The sequence below is a fragment of the Pholcus phalangioides genome, unplaced genomic scaffold (genome assembly GCF_987345545.1).
Source record: "Pholcus phalangioides strain wild (caught in Gottingen) unplaced genomic scaffold, Ppha-v1.0 ptg000015l_1, whole genome shotgun sequence".
Classification (NCBI taxonomy): domain Eukaryota; kingdom Metazoa; phylum Arthropoda; class Arachnida; order Araneae; family Pholcidae; genus Pholcus; species Pholcus phalangioides.
In genome coordinates this window covers 55,905,864-55,931,542 of record NW_028301608.1, presented here as the reverse complement: position 1 = coordinate 55,931,542, position 25,679 = coordinate 55,905,864, and the positions used below count along the sequence as shown (strand labels likewise).

General features: G+C 33.0%; 1 protein-coding gene across 1 annotated transcript; it reads right to left on the bottom strand.

Moving 5' to 3' along the window:
• Positions 1-962: 962 nt before the first annotated feature.
• Positions 963-24,651, bottom strand: LOC149076258 (uncharacterized). The gene is made up of 5 exons (XM_089245512.1): positions 24,485-24,651; positions 20,505-20,877; positions 12,844-12,942; positions 9,440-9,538; positions 963-2,926 (listed from the first exon to the last, which is right to left on the bottom strand). Exons 1-5 carry the CDS (start codon positions 24,499-24,501, stop codon positions 2,381-2,383), a joined length of 1,134 nt encoding a protein of 377 aa, XP_089101638.1. The 5' UTR covers positions 24,502-24,651; the 3' UTR covers positions 963-2,380.
• Between the last annotated feature and the right edge of the window lie 1,028 nt (positions 24,652-25,679).

Below are 25,679 nucleotides of genomic sequence, written 5' to 3'. Positions count from 1 at the left end.
CAATGCTCACTTTTAGGTTATTCTTGGATTAGAGATTTACAACAAAGCTGGATAAAAAAATATACACATACATGGCTCAATATACAGACGGGCTTGTTATAGTGACCATTCTATTACAACGACCAGTAGGATATATGCCAAATGTTTTCCTATAATGATTATTATAGGACCATGATCAACCTATATGTTTTTCCTTTAGATATAACAACCTTCTCCATTTTTGACCGGACGATGGTCGTCGCTATACCGCAGGCCAACTGTATCAACAATACCTTAATGTACAACAAAAACTTTTTTTTCAGATTACAAACATATATTAAAAAAGTTATACTTCTACTCATGTGTAAAAATTATAATACATAAATATTACAAATTAGCTCATGAATTACCACCCAAATTTTTTTAACTTGGCTATTCATAAAACATGTTAATGTTTTTATACTTATATACACAGACAAGACATTCAGGCACTTTGAAGTTGGGAAATATATACAATATATGGGTATACAGATATACAATATTTACAATGTGTTCACCATTATTTTTAATCCAACATAAAAAATTTCTAAACCCTCAGTCCAGAACTAACTTTCAATTACAAAAGTGGTTTCAAATGTCGTTCTTTTTCACCACAAAAGTTGTTTAAAAAAGGCATTCTTAAAAGTTGAGAAACTTAATTTGTATGAGGACTCTTGGCCCTACAAGTCATACCTAGTAGATAACTTTGTCTGCACTGACATTGAAAAAAAAATTTCCAAAGCCAAAACAGATTCTGTTCAGAATATCACGAAGCCAGGCCGGAAGAGATCTTAGCAACAGGATACTTCTAGTGGCCGAATACTGATGTTCATTCAGGCCAAACTGTGTTAGAAATCATTGAATGTTGTGAGTTTTAGACATCTTTCTTTTTTTCAGGAAATTCATGTCAACCTCTAACAGGTCATATAACAATGTGCATCTAATTACAAATATGATTTTCTATTTAAACAGGCAACAAAAGTTGTTGTTAAGGGTGCTCCTGATAAATAAATTAGCCAACATCATCTTTACAACAACATTTTGTATGTGTAACCCCTAATTTTGCAGTAAAAAGAAATAAGACTTCAATTAGTATACTCAGTTGGCCATAAAAGATTTTTAGTTTTGTTAATTTCAATGCACAAAGAATTTATTACATTGGATAACTTATGCGACACAGACTCTATAGAAAATAATATTTCGAAACTTTGAAAAAAATTTGACATGAATAAACTTTTTAGGATTATGCAATACAAAGCTTGGATCATTTTTTGTGATTGAAAGTTACCTCTAAGACTAATGGTTTAGGAATTAGTTAATAGATCATAAAGATGGATACCCTATTATTAAAATATATATTTTATGGCATCATAAATAACTATAATTTTTGAAAAATACTCTCTCTAGCACACAAGCTCAATGTTGCAGTCATTTGATTTGAAACAAACAAAACAACGCACACAAGATGCATTCAGATTAAGTACGAGCGAGAAGAAAATAAGGTTTTTAAATAAACCCCTTAAAGGTTCAGAACAGCTGCTAAAAGCAGCTTTAAGGAGGAAAAGGCAATGCATATACAATATTTACAGGTTATATATACATATATTGGGGGATTATATACACATATATTATATGAGTGGGATCAAGCAATGGACCAGGTATCTCATTGATGCACTCCCCGCCCAACCTACCCCTAAGGGTATACAGGATCAGTGGACCAGGCATGCCTCATACCCTTCAATGGAGCAGGTATGCCCAGTGTATGAGCGTGGCTCAAGGACTGATCACATGAGAGATCAAATGCACCTAGCATAATTAAAATCAAGCTTTATAAAACTCAAGATAACTTCTTCCAGCGCAAAGACCCATGGCTGCTGTTTAGGCAGCAACAGACAGAACAGTGTTTTCCAAATTAGGGGGGGGGGGATTTCTAAGAAGAGGATAAAATGAATACAACAGTAGCTACCATCTTCAAAAATACCGCATTAAAGCTCAAAATTAATTTATAAAAATTTTCTTAAATTTCTTCAAAGTCCTTAATAAAAAAAAAAATTACTTCCAATTTGTTTGTCCACAACATTTCTAATTTTTGAGATTGCTCCTTTCCACTGCTCCATCAATAAGGCCTTGCTACTGTACCTTTATTATAGTAATCTGGTGTGTGCTTCCCTCCAGTGTATTATAGAGAATGGTCTAAACTATAACAATTTTTACTATACTATTCCAGGAAAGTAGAGCAGTTTTTCTTCACAGTTTCGTTCGTACCAAAGGCAGGGATACATCGAGGACTCTAAACAGCGCTGCAGTATATGGTTTTTATAAATTCATTTTGAGCTTTTATGTTCTACTCTTACACACATAATTAAACATTTGTTCTTTCACTACTTATTAAATGATGAATATCACTGCTGTATGTAGCGTCAACAATGTTTTGGCATTGCGTATGCCATTTAATAATGTTGTTTACCATTTGACAGTCTATTTTGTTGTAATATAATGAATTTACCCACTCAGGGAGAGCTCTGGTTTCTTGCTCAATATAACAAGGTTCATCTGAAACACAAGTCTCTGATGCAGAAGTGGCCGTTTCAGGTTTCGGTAGTTTCACATCAGTTGCTTCAATTATTTCTTCATCTGAAGAAGATTCTATCACTATACGTTTTCTTTTTGGGTTAGATTTATGATTTGATTTTGTTTCTGCACTTTTTTTGTTCCTGCTAACTTTTAGGCAAAGTTTACCAACCATAGGACCGCTCGGGTAACATAGTTTTTTTATTTTGGTGGGCTTCTTCCCACATAATATATGTTCAACACTGAAATATGGGAGGGGGAACAACTTTGGGAAATCATGAACTTTCTCTTCGTTTCCATCGGATTCCATCATTTTTCTTTTTTTTCTAGGCGGAATCTGTTTCAAAAAAGAAAGAAAAATGAAGTTATTATTCTGATGTTCACAAACATTCTTTTGCAACCAGGGGTTGCAAACTGGCGTTTTACATGCAGCCAGTGAAAGCTTTGTATCTGGCCTGCAATCACGAGTGCATTTGATGTCACAATTTCTAAATGCTGTATTAATATCAGCCACCTTGTTAGGCATTTTGCCTGTTGTGGCCTTGTATTTTTGAGGAAGTAAACATAAACTTGGTAAATTCTTCATGACAAATTTGGCTACTTTTGATATCCCATGATCCCACAAGGATTATAGCTATAACAACCCTAAAAAACATGGAATCATGATATTGACGATATTAATATTTTATGACAACCAAATAATGGTCATCAGACATTGTTCTTTTTTAAAAAATTTAATTTATTAGTGATAAAATAAAATCAAAACCGATATCAGCTATTGTGAATTCTTTATGCGGACACCAGAGCTAGACAAATCTCCAAAAATTTACATGCCCCATTGGGCACATGACTTAAAATATTACATGCCTAAATCAATGTTCTACATGCCCGAAAAATGTTACTAAATAATGTGACTACTATTAAACCAGACATGCACCTCATTCATATTCCTCTGAGGAACTTCTAACGAATTAGTACATATTGAAATGTCTGTGTATGTATAGTGAACCTTCCGTGAAGTTTGTTTCTGTGTAATGCTCTGTAATCAATTTTTTGAACTATGGGTTTTCCTCAACTAATAGTGAGTGAAATATAATGAATGAATAATTGTAATGTAGTAAGCCTGGACTAATAATGTTACTGGACTTACTTATTTTATAGTAAAAATCATACCCATTGGTAAAAAAAAGATCACCTATGGTAGATCTGCTATGTTTTTTTAAAAAAACTGTTAGCAGGAAAACACTCCAAAAGAGAACTCTTGATGAGTGTTAGACAGAGTTGGGGAGGTCATGTAAATAAGTCATACTAGGAAGAAAACTGTTATAAATGGGACCCTCTGCAATCCTCATAGAAAAAAAACATTGAACACACAAATTTTTAATATGAATCATCATCTGAATCTGCCTTATCACTATTGGGGCTATTAATTTAATATAATGAAAACTAGCTCAAAATACTATATTAAGGATCGTAAAAATAAAATAGATTCATGACTACATAATCTATTACAACTGCTTAACCAAGTCCTAACTGGAAATTAAATAATAAGTTATATTTACATGAACAAATATACAATATGATGTGTCTAGTCTTTATATAAGGTGTTGCTTGAAACATATTCAAAATTATAGCCCTATAGACCTGCTGGAAAGATCTTCGGGTCCGTGAGGTCAGTAAAACCTCTCTTGTGCTGATACCACTGGGACAACAAATTTCATCCGTAAAAGAGGGGTTTGAAATGCATACTTTTATTAAATATATTGAATATATCACATTGAAATATATCTAGTGATGAAAATACTAAATTGTAGAACTAAAATGTCATTTAATTTGGTAATGCTAGCTTGTACATGAAGCTTAAGAAACTCCTCTAACTTATCCTTAATCAAACTTAGTTATTCTTACTTTTGCACTATGATATGGTATATTTACTAGCATTTATAACGCAATGGTTTTCCAATTGAAGCTGTATTTAATTTTAAATGTGCAAAACAAATGCTTTGGGTATCAAGTCCTGTCGTGACTGCATCTGAGGGGTTTTGCTGTATGTTTGTTTTTTTACATAAAAAAGTAGTAGCTCCTAATTAACAATTATTTAGGATCTACCATCAACATATACTGTATCATTATATCAGGGAATGATATATATATATAGGGAAAATAACACTAAGACAACAATCTTAAAAGTTATTATAACAGGGGACCGACTACATTCATCACACATACTAGACTGACACATTTGGATTTTTTTTCTTATTTATCGAATTCACCAATTGCACTAGGGGGGAGCGGTTCTCAATCTTTCCAGTGTATAATTTTGATGGCGGAGCCCTTTTTGACTCAAGGAGCTCTTTATAGTTTTTAATTTATACGTCAGAACCCTTAGTTTAATTAGAAAATGTTTTTTTTATTTATTCATCAAATTTACTGATTTATTTTATTTTCTTTATTTATTTTATTTTCTTAGAGTGGCTGTGGAGCCCCTGTGAAGTGTACACAGAGCTCAGCTAAGCACCAGTTGAGAACTGCTGCACTAGGGCACCATGCATTATCACAAATAAAGCCAAGAAATTTCAAGAATTTATCAAATTTACCAAAGACAATTGGTTGTTATGCATAATCACCAGAAAAAGTGATAAATTTACCAATGCGACTGGTAAGCATGCATATTAACTGGTTATTTATGTATAATAGCCGATTTACCACGGTTACTGAAATATATATATCTTCAAACATTCAAATCAATTTCACGAAACATGTTTGTTTCAAATTTAAAAGTGCTTATTAAGCGCTTCTAAATAATAAAATGTTTGGTTTTATAATCATTTAAGACCAGTCAGTGATGTCTCAACAGGTGGATCATGGGCCTGAGACAGGTCTCTCAATTAAACAGACCCCAAATTATTGGAAACACTAGGATTTGGAACAATTAGAATTTTTTTCTTTGTAAATTCTAAATTTTTATTAATTCCAGAATTATGTCACCCATTGTTTTTTCCAATTATTTCTCATTAACTCTTCCGTTATATCCCTTGATTTTTCAAGGTTAATTTTTGTAATACTGAGAACAAAACATTTCAATTAATTATTGCATTATTTTCATTAATTCCTGCATTACCTTTATCAAAGAAAATTGTTTTCACTTATTCTAGAATTATGTAGGCCTACCTCATTAATTTCAAAGTCTTATCAATTCAAAATTTTTCTTTTGGGCTTCATATGTTATTTGTATAAATACTTTTGTCTTCTGATACCTTCATTAAGTCATTCGAAATTTTCTGATTGATAGTTACAGCTGTAGGCAGACTGATGGTGGTATCATTCTATATAGTGTAGATGCAAACTTCTGTCTAGCCCATGGCCCTGAGCCCTTTCTTCAATATTTAACACTACCTCCCTAATACCTATAGAAATACAATGTTTGTAAGACACCCCTCCCAATATTTTTGAGGTATGTGAATAAAATAATAACTTTATGCCTACAATAAAGTAAGGGTATCATCATGCAGAAAATTTCTTGTAGTGGATAACCAAGCTTGTTGTCAGCACCCAAAATTTTCTACCTGTGATTACTAAATCGGACTCAGAACAAAAAAACTTTTTTCTCAAAATTCATAATCCATATCATCAACAAAGAAAGAGGTTGCGATGTCCTGGTTGTATGAAACAGTTTTTGGGTCAATTTTTCTTTTTTTTTTGGGGGGGGGGGGGGGGGAAGGAGAAATGCTTAGGTCCGGAAAAAAAAAAATTGCCAAGATTTTTTTTGTGGTTTGTCAAGCACTAGTGGATATACAAAATGCAGTGGATATTAAAAATGTAAGCAGTGTGAGACTCATCACACAAGAATTAAGGTAAGTAACCTATTGAATATATTGATAAAATAATCATACTACTTCATCTTCTATTCTGATGGGCGGAGCACTTTCTGCAGAGCATGTTGCAGTTGACACTATTCCATTTATGATATTTCCTCTTTCTTTTTTACCCTATTGTAGTAATTAATATAAACAATGACCCATTAATAAGAGAGTACTTTTTTAGAGCTACATCAAATATACCCAATGTAACAGAAGTAAAAAAAAAAATTCTTCAACATTTTTAGCCCCAAACTATCATGTTATCAAGATTGTGTATGCAAAACAGTGACGTGCTTGCAGAGCTGGAACAATTTTGTTCTGTAATAGCAATGCATATCGCATCCTGGTGATAGAACCTGTAGAATGTTACTCCTCGTAGAAGTAGGGACCACGAAAAAATGATGCAGCAAATTCACACGATACCGTCACTTTTGGTGAATGCAACGGAACCGCTAAGATAGTGTGTAGATTTTTTGGTTCCCAAATTCAGCAATTATGAGTATTGGCTGCACCATCCAAATGAAAATGCGCTGAAAATGCGCTTCGTCTGTCCAAAGGATGTTCCAAGATCCATCCAATTGAACTCAACGTGAGCTAGAAACTGCAGTGAGAACTGGAGTCAAGTGTCATAATCATGTGGAAGCAACCGCTGCACAAGTGAAAATCTGAGGATATTCTACGCCATCTTATGGAGAGTTGAACATAGCCTATCCAACTAGGGTTGGAGTTTAACATGACATGCATCAAAAACAGGTTTAAACTGTCAAAAACTGATTTAAACTGTCAAAAACATAAATGAATGCTTTTTGATGTTTTGAACACAACAGGTACATAACATGAAAACCTTACTTTTTTGTATATTACAACGTTTTATTTTTAAACACTAATTTATTACAATAATTAAAACTAAAAAACTATAAATCAGTATTAAAACTAAAAAACTTATTGTCAATGTTGTCAAATAGTTTTTTTAACCTGATAGATATGCTAAATAAAAAAACTAAAAAAAAACTTATAAATAACTAAACTAATAAAAAAACTTACTTTTATGTAGATTAAAGGGTTTTATATTCAGAATTATAATTACTGAGAATCTATATTTTAAATTTTCTAATCTGCCCAAAATTTTACTCCATGTAAAAATTCTCACACAGAATCTGTTTTAATACACTAATTAAACTAATTTATTTTCATCTAAAAATTTCTTAGAGCTCAGGGTGTATAAATTCAGAGTTTTAAAGAGTATTTTCAACCAAAGCAGAGCCGACAGGACTTGATACCCAAAGCATTTGTTTTGCACATTTAAAATTAAATACAGCTTCAATTGGAAAACCATTGCATTATAAATGCTAGTAAATATACCATATCGTAGTGCAAAAGTAAGAATAACTAAGTTTGATTAAGGATAAGTTAGAGGAGTTTCTTAAGCTTCATGTACAAGCTAGCATTACCAAATTAAATGACATTTTAGTTCTACAATTTAGTATTTTCATCACTAGATATATTTCAATGTTATGCACAATAAGAGTATCTCAGTGTATAATCATTACCTAGATAATTTAATAACAGAAATCAACATTACATATATGATGTAATAAACTTTTTCAAACATTTATCTGTTGTAAAAAAGAGTACAGCAGATGGTTTATATCAATGCACACATATAAGCAGTTGAAGAAATTTTGGAAGGTCAAGAATCATCTTGATTCAGAGAATATCAAATCATTCCATAACTTTCCCTTCAATGTTTATGCTATGCTTTATTCAAATTCTATATTTTATAAGAAAAAATCACATATATTTTGTCCAAAACAATTCTGTAGAGAGTAGAAAATTATTTTAGAATCATTAAATATGTACTCTTTGTATAACATAGTCACTTTAAACAATGCATGCAATTGACGTGTGCATTTCCAATGGGAATTTTTATATTGAAAAACAATATTTGAGGTTTTTGACGTGACAGTTTAAACTGTGGTTCAAACCGTCAAAAACTGCTATGCATCGAAAACCTGCCAACCCTGTATACAACGCCTGACACTAGTGCGAGAATTTGAAGCTCTGCCCTCTTCCACCTGATGCAAAACCTCCTGTACCGAGTCTATAGAAACAGGTTTTCTTCCAGGACGAACAGCCAACAATGCTGTGGTTTCAAATTTTGGTATCATACTCCGAAGGTTTTTAACATTCATTGGACCTCTTTGAATCCTCTTTTAAGTCCGATATTTCGGTAGAGAAGTTACTGCAGCATTGCTGTTTTGGTAAAACAATTTGACCAATAAAGCGCAATCTCATAAGTTTATAGTCATTGTGAGCAGCAAACACACTGAGAAACAAGATTTCGAATGTTTCTAGGTTTTATAACACCTGCTGCATAACATCACATAAATGTACATGTTTACTACAGATATTCAACACATGTAACCAATTTTTTTTCCTGAAACAAATTCATATCATTTCGTGAAGTCCTCCACAAAATTTCACACTTTTCTGATGACAAGTTTTGTCGGTAGGCTTCTTTGAAATAGGGTTTTTTAATTATGGATGCCCAGTATATAAATATATAAAGAGGTTCTCTCTCTACAGTTAACAATAGTAGTTCAATGAAGAGAGGGAGAAAATAAGCGACCCTGAACTGGTAAAGTTCCTCCTAAAAGAAAAGAGAAATGCCAACAGCAGAAAAGCATGAGAAACTGAGGTCGTGGTTTTTCCCTGAAGTTACCCGGGCCTGAAAATATGTAATAAAAGTGACCAGTTTCTAACAAAGCAACTTTTAATGGAAAAAGTGATCCATGTCAAGCCCTGCTGGATGTTTCCATGATACCAGTGACCGCAAATTAATAACCCTTTCCAGACAAGAATTTTTGGGGCTTGTCAAGCACAAGTGGATATGCAAAGTGCAGCGGATATTAAAAATGCAAGCAGTGTGAGACTCATCGCAAAGAATTAAGGTAAGTAATCTATTGAATATGTTGATAAAATAATCATACCACTTCATCATCTTCCATTCTGATGGGTGGAGCACGTTCTGCAGAGCACGTAGCAGTTGGCTCCATTCCATTTACAATGTTTCTTCTTTCCTTTTTACCCTATTGTAGTAATTAATAGAAACAGATCAAGTGAACCTATTCAATCGTTTGGACATTTGCTTGCACACAATTTTATTTTTTACTATAAAATATTTCATTTAGCACATGACATTAATAAAGAAAAACAAAAAATTTAACAAAATCTTCTCAAAAATAACCTTTAGGCATTTTCTCTGCAGCTAACTGATTGGGCAGTTTGCTTGTTGTAGCCTTTTCACTTATGTGTATATAAACAATGACCCATGGATAAGAGATCACTTTTTTTAGAGCTACATCAAATATACTCAATGTAGCAGAAGTAGAAAAGAAAAATTTCAATATTTTAGCCCCAAACTATCATGTTATATCATACTTCACAAAATTTATATAGGCTAGCTTTATGTATTTTTACATATACAGACGTGGTGTCTTCCCCAGCATACATACTCCTGTATAAGGTGACTCGTATATAAGCTGACCCCCCCCCCCCTACTTCAGGACCACTTAAACCACAATAAATTGAAAACCCGTGTATAAACCGATCCAAAAAAAAAAAATCTGTGCATTTCAGAGGAAAAAAAATTCTTATATTTTCATGCCAAAATGAATAACTTGACATTCACAATAGAAAATGATTCAAACTTTTTAATCTGTTTCTTTTAAGTCTCCAAGCTCATTGTAATCCCTCAGATCCTCATAGGGTGCTACATCTTTGTTTTTATCCCCATCTGAGCCGTCTCATCGCCATTTTCAAAGAGGATATCTTCAGTTCCGTCTATTGTATTGCTGAAGAAGGATCGGATTGGACTTTTTGAAAGATCGGACGATAATTTCGGTGGAAACAGAATTCCAAGCCTCATGTACCCATTGGCACACAAGACCAATGTCAGGTTTCTTCAAGCCATCACTTTTTGTGGTTTCTTTATTATCGGAACACATCCATTTGATCTACAAATCCCTCAAATGGTCTTTGAGAGGCTTGTTGATGCTCACATCTAAAAGCTGTACAATCGACATTAGTCCACCTGGTACTAAAGTCGTTTTTTTGATTTCTTTGCCTCGGCTTTGATATTACCGGTTCTGTGGGGTGTGAACATACCCCATACCAATAATGCCAGTTTCTCAAACACTGCTACAAAAATGATTACTGATTGTGGGGTCGATATTTTCTCATCAAAAACTGACCCGAGTATAAGCGCCCCCCAAGAGGAACAAATTTTTCCACAAAAAAAACTTGGCTTATACATGAGTATATATTGTTATATCGAACCACTGGAAGCATGCATATATATATACATATCTGTAATTATCTAGATTAACCCACTCACCTAGTGGTCTAATATACATTTAGAATAAAACGATAATTCATGAAAAGAAAGAATCAGTTAAATTTCAATAGCATTTAATATTTAATCAAATGATCATATGAAAGAACGAGTTATATTTACACAAATAAAAAGTCAATTAAAAAAAACCATTTCCACGATACCAAAATCTGCATAATACATAGACAGAATACTATATGTTCAATTATGATAAATATAATAACTTGATGTTGGAATATATAACTCTCTTTTAATCACTCTTTATACCTAATTTCGCCATCTGCCCCCTGTTAATTCCTCCTAATTTAGGTTTTAACTAAACGTCTATAATTTACTAAAATTGAGGTAAGAATTTCTTTCCTACCTTTTCCTCCATCCCTTTCATCACGGATGATCGCCGCTCCTGATGCTAATCGTTGCGATGTGTAAAAACAGAAATCTAACTACATGTTTTTCTCAACTTGATTTCTAGCTTGCACTAATCACTCTACTTTAATTTTTCAAAGATTCCAAAAAGTAAAGTTTTGAGGGGTACCAACCCCCTATTTCCTTTTCTCTTATTATTATTATATTGGGCTGGAAATTGGAACTCTCCTGCTTCATCTGATAGCGATGGCTATTGACGCCATAGCAATATGGTAATTTGGTTATTTTTTTCCTTGTGGCACAGAAATCACAAAGTTAAAGCCGTGCGGCTCTATGTGGTTGGTGTTTAATTTTGTCAGTCTCATCTATGCACATGCCTCTATTCTCCTCTAAATCTTGTTTCATTTTATGTAGTTAATATTGTAAATAAATAATTATGTTACTCAATCAAACATTTCGTATATTATAGTCATATCTTAAAACCACCCTCCCTTAATTATATTGGTGACCCTTATCTTCCCCGAACACACACAGTATGGTAACCAATCCTACAGATTCAATCACTCAGGACCTGCAAGCAGACAGCATTGTGATCAGCCATTCCCTTACTGGTGTGAGCTTTGTGTATTGGAGGCCCTGTTCAAAATGGTAAGAGGGACTAGCGAAGAAACCAAGTACAATGTTGTGGTTGGCACCATGGACCAATGACTGCTCAACATGGTCAGTGACATTGTCATGTCTCCGCCTGATGATCATCCATATGCTGCTATAAAGGATGTTCTTTAACATGTAGAATGTGTGAATCGGAAAGCACCCAAATCACGAAATTACTGTCCAGTTTAGAATTCGGTGATCGTTAATCATCACAATCGCTCAGGGAGATGAGAATCCTTGGCAAACCAAGATAAACAAGGTGAGTGAATATGTTCTCAAATCTCTTCAGTTGAAGTTCTCGCCACAAACAATTTTGTGAGTGAGCTCCGAATCATGGACAAAATTAGCTTACATGAAAGATAAAATTCTTGAACCTTGTGATTACATAAATCCAAATATCATGGCTATCGCGAAACCAGAAAATGATGTGTCTCAGTCCTCATCGCATGAAATATGCTTAGCATCTCTTTCGTCCCAGATTGCGAAATTAACTAATGAGATGAAAGAACTGAGACGAGGTAGAAAGCGACAATGCTCAACCAGCCGATCATGATTCCACCAATGTAGTAGCAGAGATTTGACTCATCGTGGCAAGAACATTTGCTGGTACCATAGGCGCTATGGAGATGGCACTTGGAGATGTACAAACCCCTGTGCCTATGCCAGCTCATCTAACCAGAGAAACGAGCTGGCACATCATTGATGATGGCGTGTGGTGCCAGCCAAGTCTCAAGTCGTCTTTTTCTATTTGATTGCTCTTGTAATAGACAGAGGTTGGCGGAGGTGTGAACATTTCTGTGATACTGGTAACTGCAAATCAATAACCCTTTCCAGACAAGAATTTTTGCGGCTTGTCAAGCACTAGTGGATATGCAAAGTGCAGTGGATATTAAAAATGCAAGCAGTGTGAGACTCATAGCACAAGAATTAAGGTAAGTAATCTATTGAATATGTTGATAAAATATGATATAATAATCATACCACATCATCTTCTTCTATTCTGATGGGTGGAGCACGTTCTGCAGAGCACGTAGCAGTTGGCTCTATTCCATTTACAATGTTTCTTCTTTGCATTTTACCCTATTGTAGTAATTAATAGAAACAGATCAAGTGAACCTATTCAATCGTTTGGACATTTGCTTGCACACAATTTTATTTTTTACTATAAAATATTTCATTTAACATATGACATTAATAAAGAAAAACAAAAAATTTAACAAAATCTTCTCAAAAATAACCTTTTGGCATTTTCTCTGCAGCTAACTGATTGGGCAGTTTGCCTGTTGTAGCCTTTGCATTTACGTGCAGTTGACAATGACCCATGGATAAGAGATCACTTTTTTAAAGCTACATCAAATATACTCAATGTAGCAAAAGTAGAAAAGAAAAATTTCAACATTTTAGCCCCAAACTATCATGTTATATCATACTTCACAAAATTCATATAGGCTAGCTTTATGTATTTTTACATATACATGTGTGGGTCTTCCCCAGTATATATAATTTGTTTATTTTCTCCATGTGGCACAGAAATCACAAAGTTAAAACCGTCCGGCTCTATGTGTGGCTGGTAGTTACATTTGTCTGTCTCAACTATGCACATGCCCCATCTAAACCTTGTTTTATTTTATTTAGTTAATATTGTAAATAAATAATTGTTATGTTACTCAATCAAATGTTTCATATATTATAGTTATATCTTAAACCCCACCCCCCTCAACTATATAGATGACCCTTATTTTCCAGAACAATCACAATATGGCACCCAATCCTACCAACGTCTGAATCACTCAGGACTTGCAAGCAGACAGCGTGGTGATCACACCATGCCCCTTCTGGTGCGAGTTTCGTGCATTGGAGGCCCGATTCAAAACGGTAAGAGGTGCCAGCGAAGAAACCAAGATCATCATCATGGTTGTGCCATGGATCAACGACTGCTCAACATGGTCAGTGAAATTGTTGTGTTTCTGCCCGATGATCGTCCATATGCTGCTCTGAAGGATGTTCTTCAACATCTAAAAAAAATGTGTGAATCCTCATAGCACATCACCATTTCCTCATCTGTGAAAAAGTCATGGACACCGAGATTGTAATACAGGTTTTTACAGAACATCAGTTGGCTAATGTACAGGCTTTGTGATGCTGTCCGTTAGAATGGAACTAGATTGTTTATCTTATTCACATGCATAAGTATTATGTTAGAGATAAACTGGTATATAGATTGAGTTTTGACAACAGAAAAACAAACATGGCTGTTCAAGTATAAACAAATTTTGTCTGATTTTTTAGTGTTTAAATATCTAATAAATGTGTATGTTATTTCACAATTGGGTACTATGGTTATAAATATTTTGTGTTCACAGCACACACACATCTCATAAGCAATTTAAAACAAATTATTTCAATTAGCACACAAAATATTAATCTGAATATAAAAAATATCATACATCTTATAGTGTAAATTAATACATGTTTGTGCAAAATAATTGGAATTGCATAATAATTTTATTGTAAAAATGTGTAACTCTTGAATAAAACTGATCATCGGTCTTTATACATGATAATGCAATAAGACCAAAGCTGCTGGGAGACAGATATAACAGCCAATTTAAATGCTTAGAAAATTTTTTTATTGTAATGTTTTTTAAATCATGGTTGAGTGACTATCTGCATAAGGGTGGTTAGATGCATATTTGACATGGCAAGTTTTGAAGAGTTCAAAGATTTAATGGAGCAACTATGGCACTTAATGTGTATCAGCGACAGAAAGATTGTGTAAATAGTGCTAGTTCTTGTCACGAATAGATGGGACTTTTTACAAAATGCAGATTTGATACCTTATATTAACTTTCAATTTTATGACTTTTTACCTTATAAGTCGTAAAATTAAGATATGAAGAGGCCATTCTCTTCTTCCCTATCATTGTTCTCATTATCGATCCTGAATTAACCCTCTTGGGTGAAAGATTAAATTCTAAACAATAAATAACAAGTGGCAAGGAAGTGTGGCAAAATTTACTAACTTGATTTTTTTTAAACTGTGTGTGCAAAAACTTATTTCAGTAACATGCTTCAAAGTACTTTTAATTTAGTAATGTGGAGAGAAAGAATGTGGTAAATAAACATATTTAATAGAAAGCTATTGATAATTTTTATTAATGAATATATTGGTTTTTTTTTCATACCATCAGAACTCTGTAGCTGATTTTTTTGTCTCTCTTGTACTATCTATACAACTACCTTGGTAACAAAATTTCTGATTTTCGTTATTTCTCAAAATGTCATTTTTTTCATTCAATTACAGAAGGTTTTTTTCATGAACTTTAGTCAAATATAACCTACTGAAATATTTTATTTAAAATCCTATAAGTAATTCATGGTATATTCTCATATATGGAAGGAACTACAAGGTCAGTGCATTTACTTGTTTCTATGATGCATACAGCAAAATTATTATGATCATCCTATTTTTGAGAAATATAATCGCTCAGAATACCTGTATAAACAAATATATACATTACATACAGAGTACAGATATATACATACATATCTTTTGCATACATTTTTTTTTACATATAAATGAGCATATTGGTTTGGCTTACATAATTTTTTTCTCAGTTATAACTATATTTATAGACAAGTATTCTGACTGATTATCTCATATAAAGATATGAATTTAAACTGTCATAGTATCTGCACCCCACAGGAACTTGAAAAGTTTTTAGGAAAATGTAATGTCATCAATCATCACGTTAACTCAATTACTGAACTGTGAACTTAACATCGTTCATTTTAATATTCGTAGCCTTAGAGCTAATTTTGATTGCTTTGACTGATGATTTTGTTGATAACATTCATTTATTAATATTGTCTGAGATATGGGTGAGTGAGTAGGAGCTAAAACTTTTTAATATCAATGATTTTCAGAAATTTTCATGCTGCATATCCTATAATAACTCTGGTGGTGTGTGCATTTTCTCGAAAACATGCCTTGGGTTTGTGTTGACTGACCCAGTACAAATTAATACTGCTGAAATTGTTCAGCTACTCGAACCTTCAATTAATCTATTAATAACTTGTATTTCTAGGTCTCATGCCTTCACTGTTTCAGATTTTCTTCAGGAGTTTGAAATTTTATTAGGTAATACAAAAAACCGTGATGTAATTATTATTGGTGATATTAACATAGACATATTGGATCAAATTAATACTAATCATTATGAATATCTCGATCTTCTGTCAAGCAACAGAAGATTGTTTTTTACCTATGATATCTCAAATCACCACACCTTCCTCTAAGTCATGCATTGATCACATTTTTATAAGAAATTCTTCATGGCGTTTGTTTTCTGAATCTGTATTCTGGGAAACGGATTTGACTGATCATTACCTGATTCTATGTAAATTATCATACTCTAATATTAATTCTGGTCCGGCACAAAAATTCAATGTTTATAGAAAAAAAATTATTAATTATTCCCAACTCAAGCTATATCTACAGAATCATACACTTTGCATAAATAATTCCCAAAGTGATGGTGCTTTTGATGAATTTATTGTTAAACTTGAAACCATCATAAATAACCATACATCATATCGTGATATTAATCTTTCCAGATGGACTGATAAAACTTGGATTACATCAGAGATAAAACATTTAATTAAAATAAAACAGAAACTATATTTAAAAACTATAAAAATATCCATATGATCAGGAGGTAAGTACTGCATATTATAATGTCACTCATTACCTAAAATACAAAATCAAAATTTCTAAACAATTTTGCTTTTCTCAACAGTTTTCGAAATGTAATACTCCTTTCAAACGATGGAAGTTTATCGATAAGATAATTGGTAATCGTAGCAATCCCCTCCCTGATAACATTGAACCCCAAGTGCTGCTCCTTGATAAATTTAATGATTATTTTGTAAACATTGTTTCATCATCCATTTCACCTTCAGATAACTACAAAAAATATGTCCCCTATTCTAACAGATCTTTTTTCATCTCCCCAACTTACCCGGAAGAAATCATTTCTATTATAAATCGGTTATCTCATTCGGTTTCTAGTGATGATATGATTAATTCATTGATTCTTTAATGTTTTCCTTACTATTTAGCTATAATACTTACTAATTTGATAACTAAACTGTGTTTATCCTAATTCTTTGAAAACTGCCACTGTTTTGAAAATTTTCAAATAAGGAAATCGTAATGATTTAAGTAATTATAGGCCTATCTCCATTTTACCTTCTATTTCCAAGATTTTTGAAAGTTTTCTAAAAAAAGAATACTCTCATTTCTTTCTCATACTAATTTTTTTTTCTCCTAATCAACATGGGTTTCTTGCTAATCATAACACTGAAGCTGCATTACTAGATTTTAGTACATATGTAATACACAAACTTGACAAATCTAGAAAAACCATAGCTGCATTCTTAGACATAAGAAAAGCCTTTGACAGTGTTAATCATGAAATCTCCTTCAATATAAGCTTGAGGCATGTGGAATTAGAGATATCCCCCTAAATCTCTTAGTGTCATACCTGACGAACAGATCTCAGAGTAAGATGTGGCTCTCATTCCAGCAAATTTTTAGGAGTTAATCGAGGAGCCCCCACAGGGATCTCTTCTTGGCCCCCTTCTCTTTAATGTATTTATAAAATGATTTATGTAATCTAAAAATTGATGGCAAGATAATAACATTTGCTGATGATACAGTCATACTTTACTCTGCTGCTACCTATGAATCTCTCCAAATTACAGTGAATTCTAACATGATAAAAATTAGAGACTGGTTTCATGAAAATGATCAACTTAATTTCTCTAAAACTAAATATATCAACTTTTCTTTGCATATAACATTCCTGCCTTGAATATTGACTTTATCATTCATAAACCTGTATGTAACATTAACACTGATTGTAACTGTCATAAATTAGAACAAGTGAATACTATAAAATATCTGGGTATTTATATTTACTCTGACATCAAATAGAAATCCCATGCTCATAATCTACAAATCAAATTAAGATTTACAATGTATAAATTTTATTTTCTAAAATATTTTGTTAATCGCTCTTTTGTAATCACCCTTTAATACTCGCTGTTCCATTCTTACTTATTATACGGTTTACCTATTTGACCAACTTAAAAACCATTATATCACTACGGAAGAAAATTATAAGGCTAATTTTTAATGACTATTATACTCCTTCCATCACTCTGTTCAAAAGTATAGAAATTCTATCACTTAGATACTTATATTTTTATAAATCCCCGTTACTTCTCTTTAAACGTCAATACTCCCTACCATTAATATCCACTCGATCTTTTGCAATGCATAACACTACAGATTCTTTGCAAATTATTCAAAAAAACATTTAAAAAGTTAAAAAAAACATTAAAAAGAAATACGATAAACATGTTGGGGTAAATCGAGAAGCTATCCATTCTTAGAATAAGACAACCATAAGTATTCTTTATGGGCATTGTATAATATTTTATCATGTGTATATATTGTTTATAATTTGTGTTAATTGCATTTTTAATTGGGTTGCTGTATTTTTGAAACATATGACATCCATATTTTTATGGGCATCTTTTTATCAGCCACCTCGTTGGGCATTTTGCCTGTTGTGGCGTTGTATTTGTATTTCTTTTATCTAATACCTAAGTTTTATAACTCTCTACCCATTGAAATTAGGAATGCTTCCTCTCTTTACACGTACAAAAGTACCTCAAAAGATATCTATTGTCTATTGATGATATCTCCGTGCACTTTTAGTATTTTGTTTTTTTTTACAGAAATCACCCCTCACACTAATTAAAGTAATTGATTTTCTCCCATTATATTCATCAACATTTTAAATATTTTGCCTTTCTGACAGTAGCTCAATTATTCAAATCATACTTATTTCTACATTTGATATTTAAAATGCACCCACCACGCGTTGCCACAATGATGTTACTATTAATTTTTTGTTTTCCCCCCCCTTCACCCATCTATTTGATATTCAACTATCGATTTCACTCCCCATTTGTATTTGCGTTTATGTAAAAGTGTTTATATATAGGTATTTCTCCCCCCCCCCCAACACTTGTAGTTTTTTTTTTAAATCAATAACGCATCATCCAGTATGTGACAGTCATGTTCACCTTGGATGAAAAGTTGTCTATTTGTATATGTATGCTTGTACATTTCTTTGGTAAATAAATAAAATAAAAAATATTCCAAATTCACAGATAGGCCTAAATGTGTTTGTGTTCAAATGCTTTCAAGTTGGCCCGGCAAATTCAGCAAAGAATTAAATGCATATTATATATATATTTTTGGATTCATCCACTCAACTTTGGAATAGCCGAATGGTTACCATAACAAAAAAAAAGTTTTATTACACCATACTGCACTGAACAGCACAGTTTCTTCCAAGCGGAAGAAACTGCTTAATGCTGCAAAAGACTGATACACTTATTAATTACATGTATAATTTAGTGAAATTAAATTTACTTAATGTTATAGAAAATATACATTTATTACATCTAAAGCATTAATTGCAACTTATATGATAAATTATTGAAGGAAATCTATTTCTTCCAGCCGGTTTTTTCTTGTTTTTTTTTTGCTTCACACAAATGCGAGCTGATATTCCCCTTTAAAAAGTCTTGCCACAGAGACCAACAGACCTACAAATGGTACAAATGTAATTCAATCATTACACTTCACTCCTGAAATATAGATGGCAGCATTGAGAAATTAGACACAACACTAGACATGCACTCAGGCTGTTAGATATACACACTTACACTTCTGGCACAACTCACTACTTAGTAAATTGGCCATAGATGGCAATAGACCTGAGTTGTGCTCAGTATAAAAGAAAGTACTTTTCTCTTTCCGCTGTGGTGATCGAGCGGTCATAGTGACAGACCCACATTGCGAGAACTCTGGTTCAAACTCCACCATCACCATAGTGGTAGCAGGCTGAAGTTGGTTCTCTGTGGTTCCTAACTTGCACAAATGCAAGCCAATCTCTCCTTTAAAAAGGTCTCATCACAGGTTCAATACCAGCAAACAGTTCAAATATTCATTCATTACACTCACTTCTGAAATATAGATTCGCAGCACTGAAACACCAGACAATGCTATGTATGCACAACTCACTAGATACTTAATTGCTCATGGCGATAACCTAAATTGTGCTCGGTTTGAAAGAATGCATTTTTCTTTTGATGCTGACAAGGCTGATTCAAAATATTTTCTGGGCCTCTTTTATTAGCACCCAATTAACTTCAGAAAAATGTCATGGGTGAAATTTCAACCCCCGAAACCTTCAATAGTACACTTTCGGAAGTCAGTGAGTGGCCAGTCATCCCAGCTAATCTTCCTTTCAGTGGTGCACTCTAAGTTAGCAAAAAAGGATAGGGTTATAGATTTATGATGCAGCACCAATGGAGTGTCAAATATTGGTAAAGCAATTTCTATATTTTGAAGTTGACACAAGATTTAAAAAATATACCTGTTGTTTTCTTTTCTTTATTACATGTGTGAAACCTGAAGTTACAGTAACAAAAATTTGAATCACAATTTAAAAAATTACTCAACATTTAAAGAATTTTCTTATCAAAAAATAATATATTACCTGCATTTTGTAGATTTCTGTTGAAAGTGGCAGTTCACTTGGCACTGGTTGTTTATTTGGTGTGACATTTTTTACAAGGTGAATATTATTTGGTTTAGGAATAATAGGAAGAAAGTCTATGGGAATGTTTTTTGTTAACTTGATTTTCACAGGTTGAAGAGCCTTCATAACGTCTATGACCTTACTCAATCTGCTCTGATAGTGGGGTTGTCGATGATTATTCCTTTGAATTGAAGTTTGTGACTCTGATGACGTTCCTTGAAGTACAGTTCTACAGTCGGTAGGCAAATGATCATGATTATTTTCTAACAGAGACTTTCTTTCTTTCTTTTTAAAGTTCAAGTTTCTTGTTCTTTCTTCATCTATAAACATGCTGAAAAGTAAAAAAAAATTGTCATATTTAGTCATTTATACCTTGTAATTCAAATGCTCGCTTTCATAAATTTTTTTAGCTAGATTTTAAAATTTACTGTTGTACCATTTTTTTCACCTAATGGGGATTAACAAGAAATGGTGTGAATATTTAAAATATATTTTAGTATAAGGGTCACTCCCTTCATATAATTTAGAGATAAAACCCACAGCCTTATACAAATACTAAGACCACAACAGGCAAAATAACAAAGCTGGTTGAAACAAAAAATGTCTATGAAAAAATGAGGATGTCAATTACATAATTACGATACAGCAACCCAAAATAAGAGCAATAATTATCATGAGGAAACAAAAATAGGCAACATATTAAAATAAAACTAATACCAACAAATTATGATAAAATATTTATTACGAGAGATGCGAGGTGAAAATATTCTCCTGGATGTAAAAATTGGAGAATAATCAAGAATATTCATTTTTCTCATAAATTAGAAAATTGTGCAAAATTTTATTTAGCAGTTTTCATTGCCAGAAACGTTTAAAACAAAACAATTTTTGGCATAATGACAGCTCTTAGTTTGAGAATACCCCACCTTTAAAGATAATTTTTTTTTTAAATTAAGTAAATTTTCAGAAAGAGGTTCAAAACAAAAATTTTAACCAAAGTTGATTAGCAAAGGAAACTATTAAAAAAAAAAAATCCCCTTCATTCTAAGAAAATGCAAAACTGTTGTTTTCTTCAATGTACATATAAATACAAATATAACACAACAAGCAAAGTGCCCAATGAGATGGCTGAGAAAAACTTATCCATATTTGTTATGGGCATTACATACTTCGAAATTACAACTCCTCTAATAAAAAAAAATCAATTACAAAAACTAGAAACAGCATATACACAAGTTAAAATATTATACAATGCCCATAAAGAATACTCACGGTTGTCTTATTCTAAGTATGGATAGCTTCTCGATTTACTCCAACATGTTTGTTGTATTTCTTTTTCAATGTGTGAATTGTAATAAAATTTACTACCTCCGGGGATAAACTATATATTCCACATATTAACAACCCTATTAGAGAAAAACTGTGACATTAAGTCCATAACCTACAATTGTCCGTTACCAATCTATAGTGGTGTACCCTTGTCAAAGCAGTCGATTGGCAGTGTAACAATAATTCATGGTCCATCCTATTCATCCCGTTAAAAAATTTGAACACTTCCATCATGTTTTCCCGACACCTGCGTTCATCCAATGTGAACATATTAAAAAAAGAAGTCTCTTCATAACTCAAGCCCATGTGCCAATAAGAACACTCGTAGCTCTTCTCTGCACCCCTTCCACCAAGTCTATGTCCCTCTGTAGGTATGGTCTCTATACCTTACATCATACTCTAGTCCAGGACAAACTAAGCCTTGGAAAAGCGGAAGAATGACTTTAGGAGAACGCAAAGGTATCTTTTTGAAAATAAAACGAAGCATTCTATTTGCTTTTTTAACCAGCCCTGAGCAATGTTCAAAAAACCTGAGCCGCTCGTGAATGAGAATTCCCAAGGTTACATCCAGGATAGTGACACCATTCAATTTGTAAGAGAAACATGAGTTGTTTGAGCCAAAATGAGTGACCATGTGCACTTGTGAACACTAAACTTCATGTTCCATTCATTTGCCCATCCTTCAATCCTGTTTAAGTTGGTCTGGAACAACTCCCTATCACTTAGGTTCCTGACTACCCCCATTAGCTTTATGTCATCTGCAAATTCGCTAGCAATCCCATCAATACCCTGATCGAATTTATTGATAAAAAGTGGAAAAAGTATGGGGCCAAGGACACTTCCTTGACAGAATTTGTTATTGCACTACATATGCTTCAAATAGAAGACGCAGATTTCTATCCAGGAACAAAATGTTTTCACAAAATGTGGTAAGTTGAAGTAAAAAAGTGGTGGAAAATCATGCATTGCAAGGAAATAGCTTGAAATAGGAGGTGTTAAAAAAGGTGTTAATTAAAAGGTGTTATTGAAAAGAATTGGCAATTGTGAGTTAGAAAACATTCATGAAAATGTTTATTTTCTTTACTTGTAAAAGAAAGACATTTAAAATATAATGGTAAGAAATATAATTTAAATAGCATTGAATACACAGATTTATTTAAGCACCTTCATAAACATAGAAATACCTTGGGTGCGGGCGACCGTATGTCCTGTTTTGAACATTGTCTTGTAATCATTGCTGCTCTACACATTTTTGCCCTCCAGGTGGAATATGGTTTGGGGGACAAAAATTGATGGAAGAAATTCACACAAAAAAAATTTCAAGCACCACTTTAAAATGATTTTTCCCCAAGGACTACAATGATTTTCAAGGACTGTTCTGACTGTTTTCTGTCCCATAAAATAGGACTATAGAGTGTTTTGTCATATAGCAACCTTCACTCAGACTACAATGCCCCTTATGGCACATCTGCCTGGATTTGTGCCTGGCAGTGGTTTTAACAATCTGTACCACTTCACTTTTGTATTTTACTGAAAAATAACATGATGGAGAATATGGTAAAGGGTTTACACATTGAATATATAACTCATTAAATTCAATTTAAACCTTCAAAACCTTTTAACTAAGAAAAATTTACTTTAAATCATAGTTTCCATGCTGTTGCATTTTTGGAAGACTAACAGAGTGGACACTCAGTACACAAATTAGCCTAAATTCTTTTTTCATTATAAATTGAAATTATTGATGAAAACTTTTTTTTTTTTTAATATTTTGAAGCATATCTCCATGGACTATCACTTGATGTTGAAAAAAAAAGAAAAAAAACTTAACCCTTAACTGGCATTGTGAAAATTCTGTGTGTAACTGGCATAGTGGGGTCATTTTGATCCCAGCAAGTATTAATATGCATTTTAAAAATCAATAAAAATAGTCTTCATAAAAGTGATGTGTTCTTTATATGCCTTCATACATGTGTGATTAGAGGGGGCTGTCATTTAGAGGGGGAAGGACGTGTTCCCACCTGCAAAAATTAAAATGACAGGCCTGCCTAACCGTTGTATGAATTAAGGTCTATAAAAAAAAATTACGAGAATTATTTAAAAAAAAATTTCAAGATAATATTCCGTTATTTATCATTAGGGAAATGGTTGTTTATGAGAGTCTTGGTTTGTATTATCAATCCCTTTAACTGTTCTAGGGTGTATATTTTCGATCTCCATCCCTTTAGTATACAATGCTGTTGTTCGTCATTCATTTGTTCAAACGGCCATTGTTATCCTTCTTTATCGACGTGCTGGCGATTTTTTTTCAGCGTCCGTGGAGGAGCTTTGGTGACTTACCGTCAGACGTGCTGAGAAGTCGCCAAAAATTGCCAACCTATGGATTATACTATAGTTGTTCCCCCCCTCCCTTGATTAATAACACCGATTAAGAACATCCGCTGTTAAAAGATTGAATTAAATGAGCAAGAGAGAGAATGAAAATGATTAAAATTGATGAATTCTTTTTTTTATCGTCGTATGCTCCGCTACTAAAAATTGATTCAAGTGCAAAATTATATCTCGATTAATAATAATTATGAGGCTAAGAATGAAAACAATTGACTTACTCTCCCTTAATTGACATCTTTCCGTCTCTTAACTGTTCTTTTTCTAGAAAAAAGGATATCCGAAAAAATACTTCATAAATCAATGTTGCTGAAATTTCATTTTACTTGCTAGTTTAAGATTCCAACAAACCAGTAACTAACGGAAATCTTCACCAGACTGACGATTTCTTCCGACCTCGCTATAGGATTCCGCAGTGCGGAAAGAAACGCCCTTATTGTGACGTCATGTAGGCGGGACTAAATGACATCTCACACAATGGAAGCTAGCCCTGACGGTCATGAGCATATACGAAGCTTGTTCTCATTGGTTGATTCACCATCACCCAACAGGATGGTAGTCATGGGATCAGTGGGTGTTGTTCACGTGATTCTCACATGTCATGGAGGAAAGAATAACAGGAGGTGACGCGACCAGCGCCTCCGTTGAGAAAAGACGGGGAATCTGGGTTGCCAGATGAAGCCAGTGATCGCTCTATTAAAGGGACCAAGTAAGCCCAAACAAACCGTGGTTTCCTATGAGAAACATCCCCGTTTTTAAAAATCATTTAAAAATTTACTATTCACTTCAGGAACTCGATTTTTTACCCTCAAATTTTTTGGATATATTTATACAATTGAACAAGAGCTTTTACAATTTTAGTTGTTATTTGTTTTCGACTATTAACTTCAACAACATGGAACCTTTTGCAAAAATAACCAAAATTTACCCATATCTTGTGCCACAAAATTTCTTCTCGGCATTTTAATTTAAAAAAAAATATATATAGTCAAAGTATGTAACACCTCAGTGCTGAGAGAAATACAATGTTTAAAGACACTTGAACAAGCGGTGTTTGAAAAAATCTGACTTTTTTTGCGAAAAACATTATATATGCAAAACATTAGCATATATAATGTCTTTCAACTGTTTATATTAAAATATTGTAGAAATATTTCTCCATTCCAGGCAAAAACTCGAACACCGACACAATTTAAGATTTCATATACAATTCGAAACTTTGTCAAATTTTCGTACACGTCACTTTGAAAGCAAAGTAATTGGTACAAAATGAAGAGGAAAAAAAACAGCCCAGATTATTTTCCTAAATACTATAGGCCAGAGAGATGACTTATCGCGGCTCGTAAAAAAAGTTTATTTTTTAATATTTTTTTTCTCAATACATCTACTGTACGTAGCGGAAAGTTCGGATGGGCG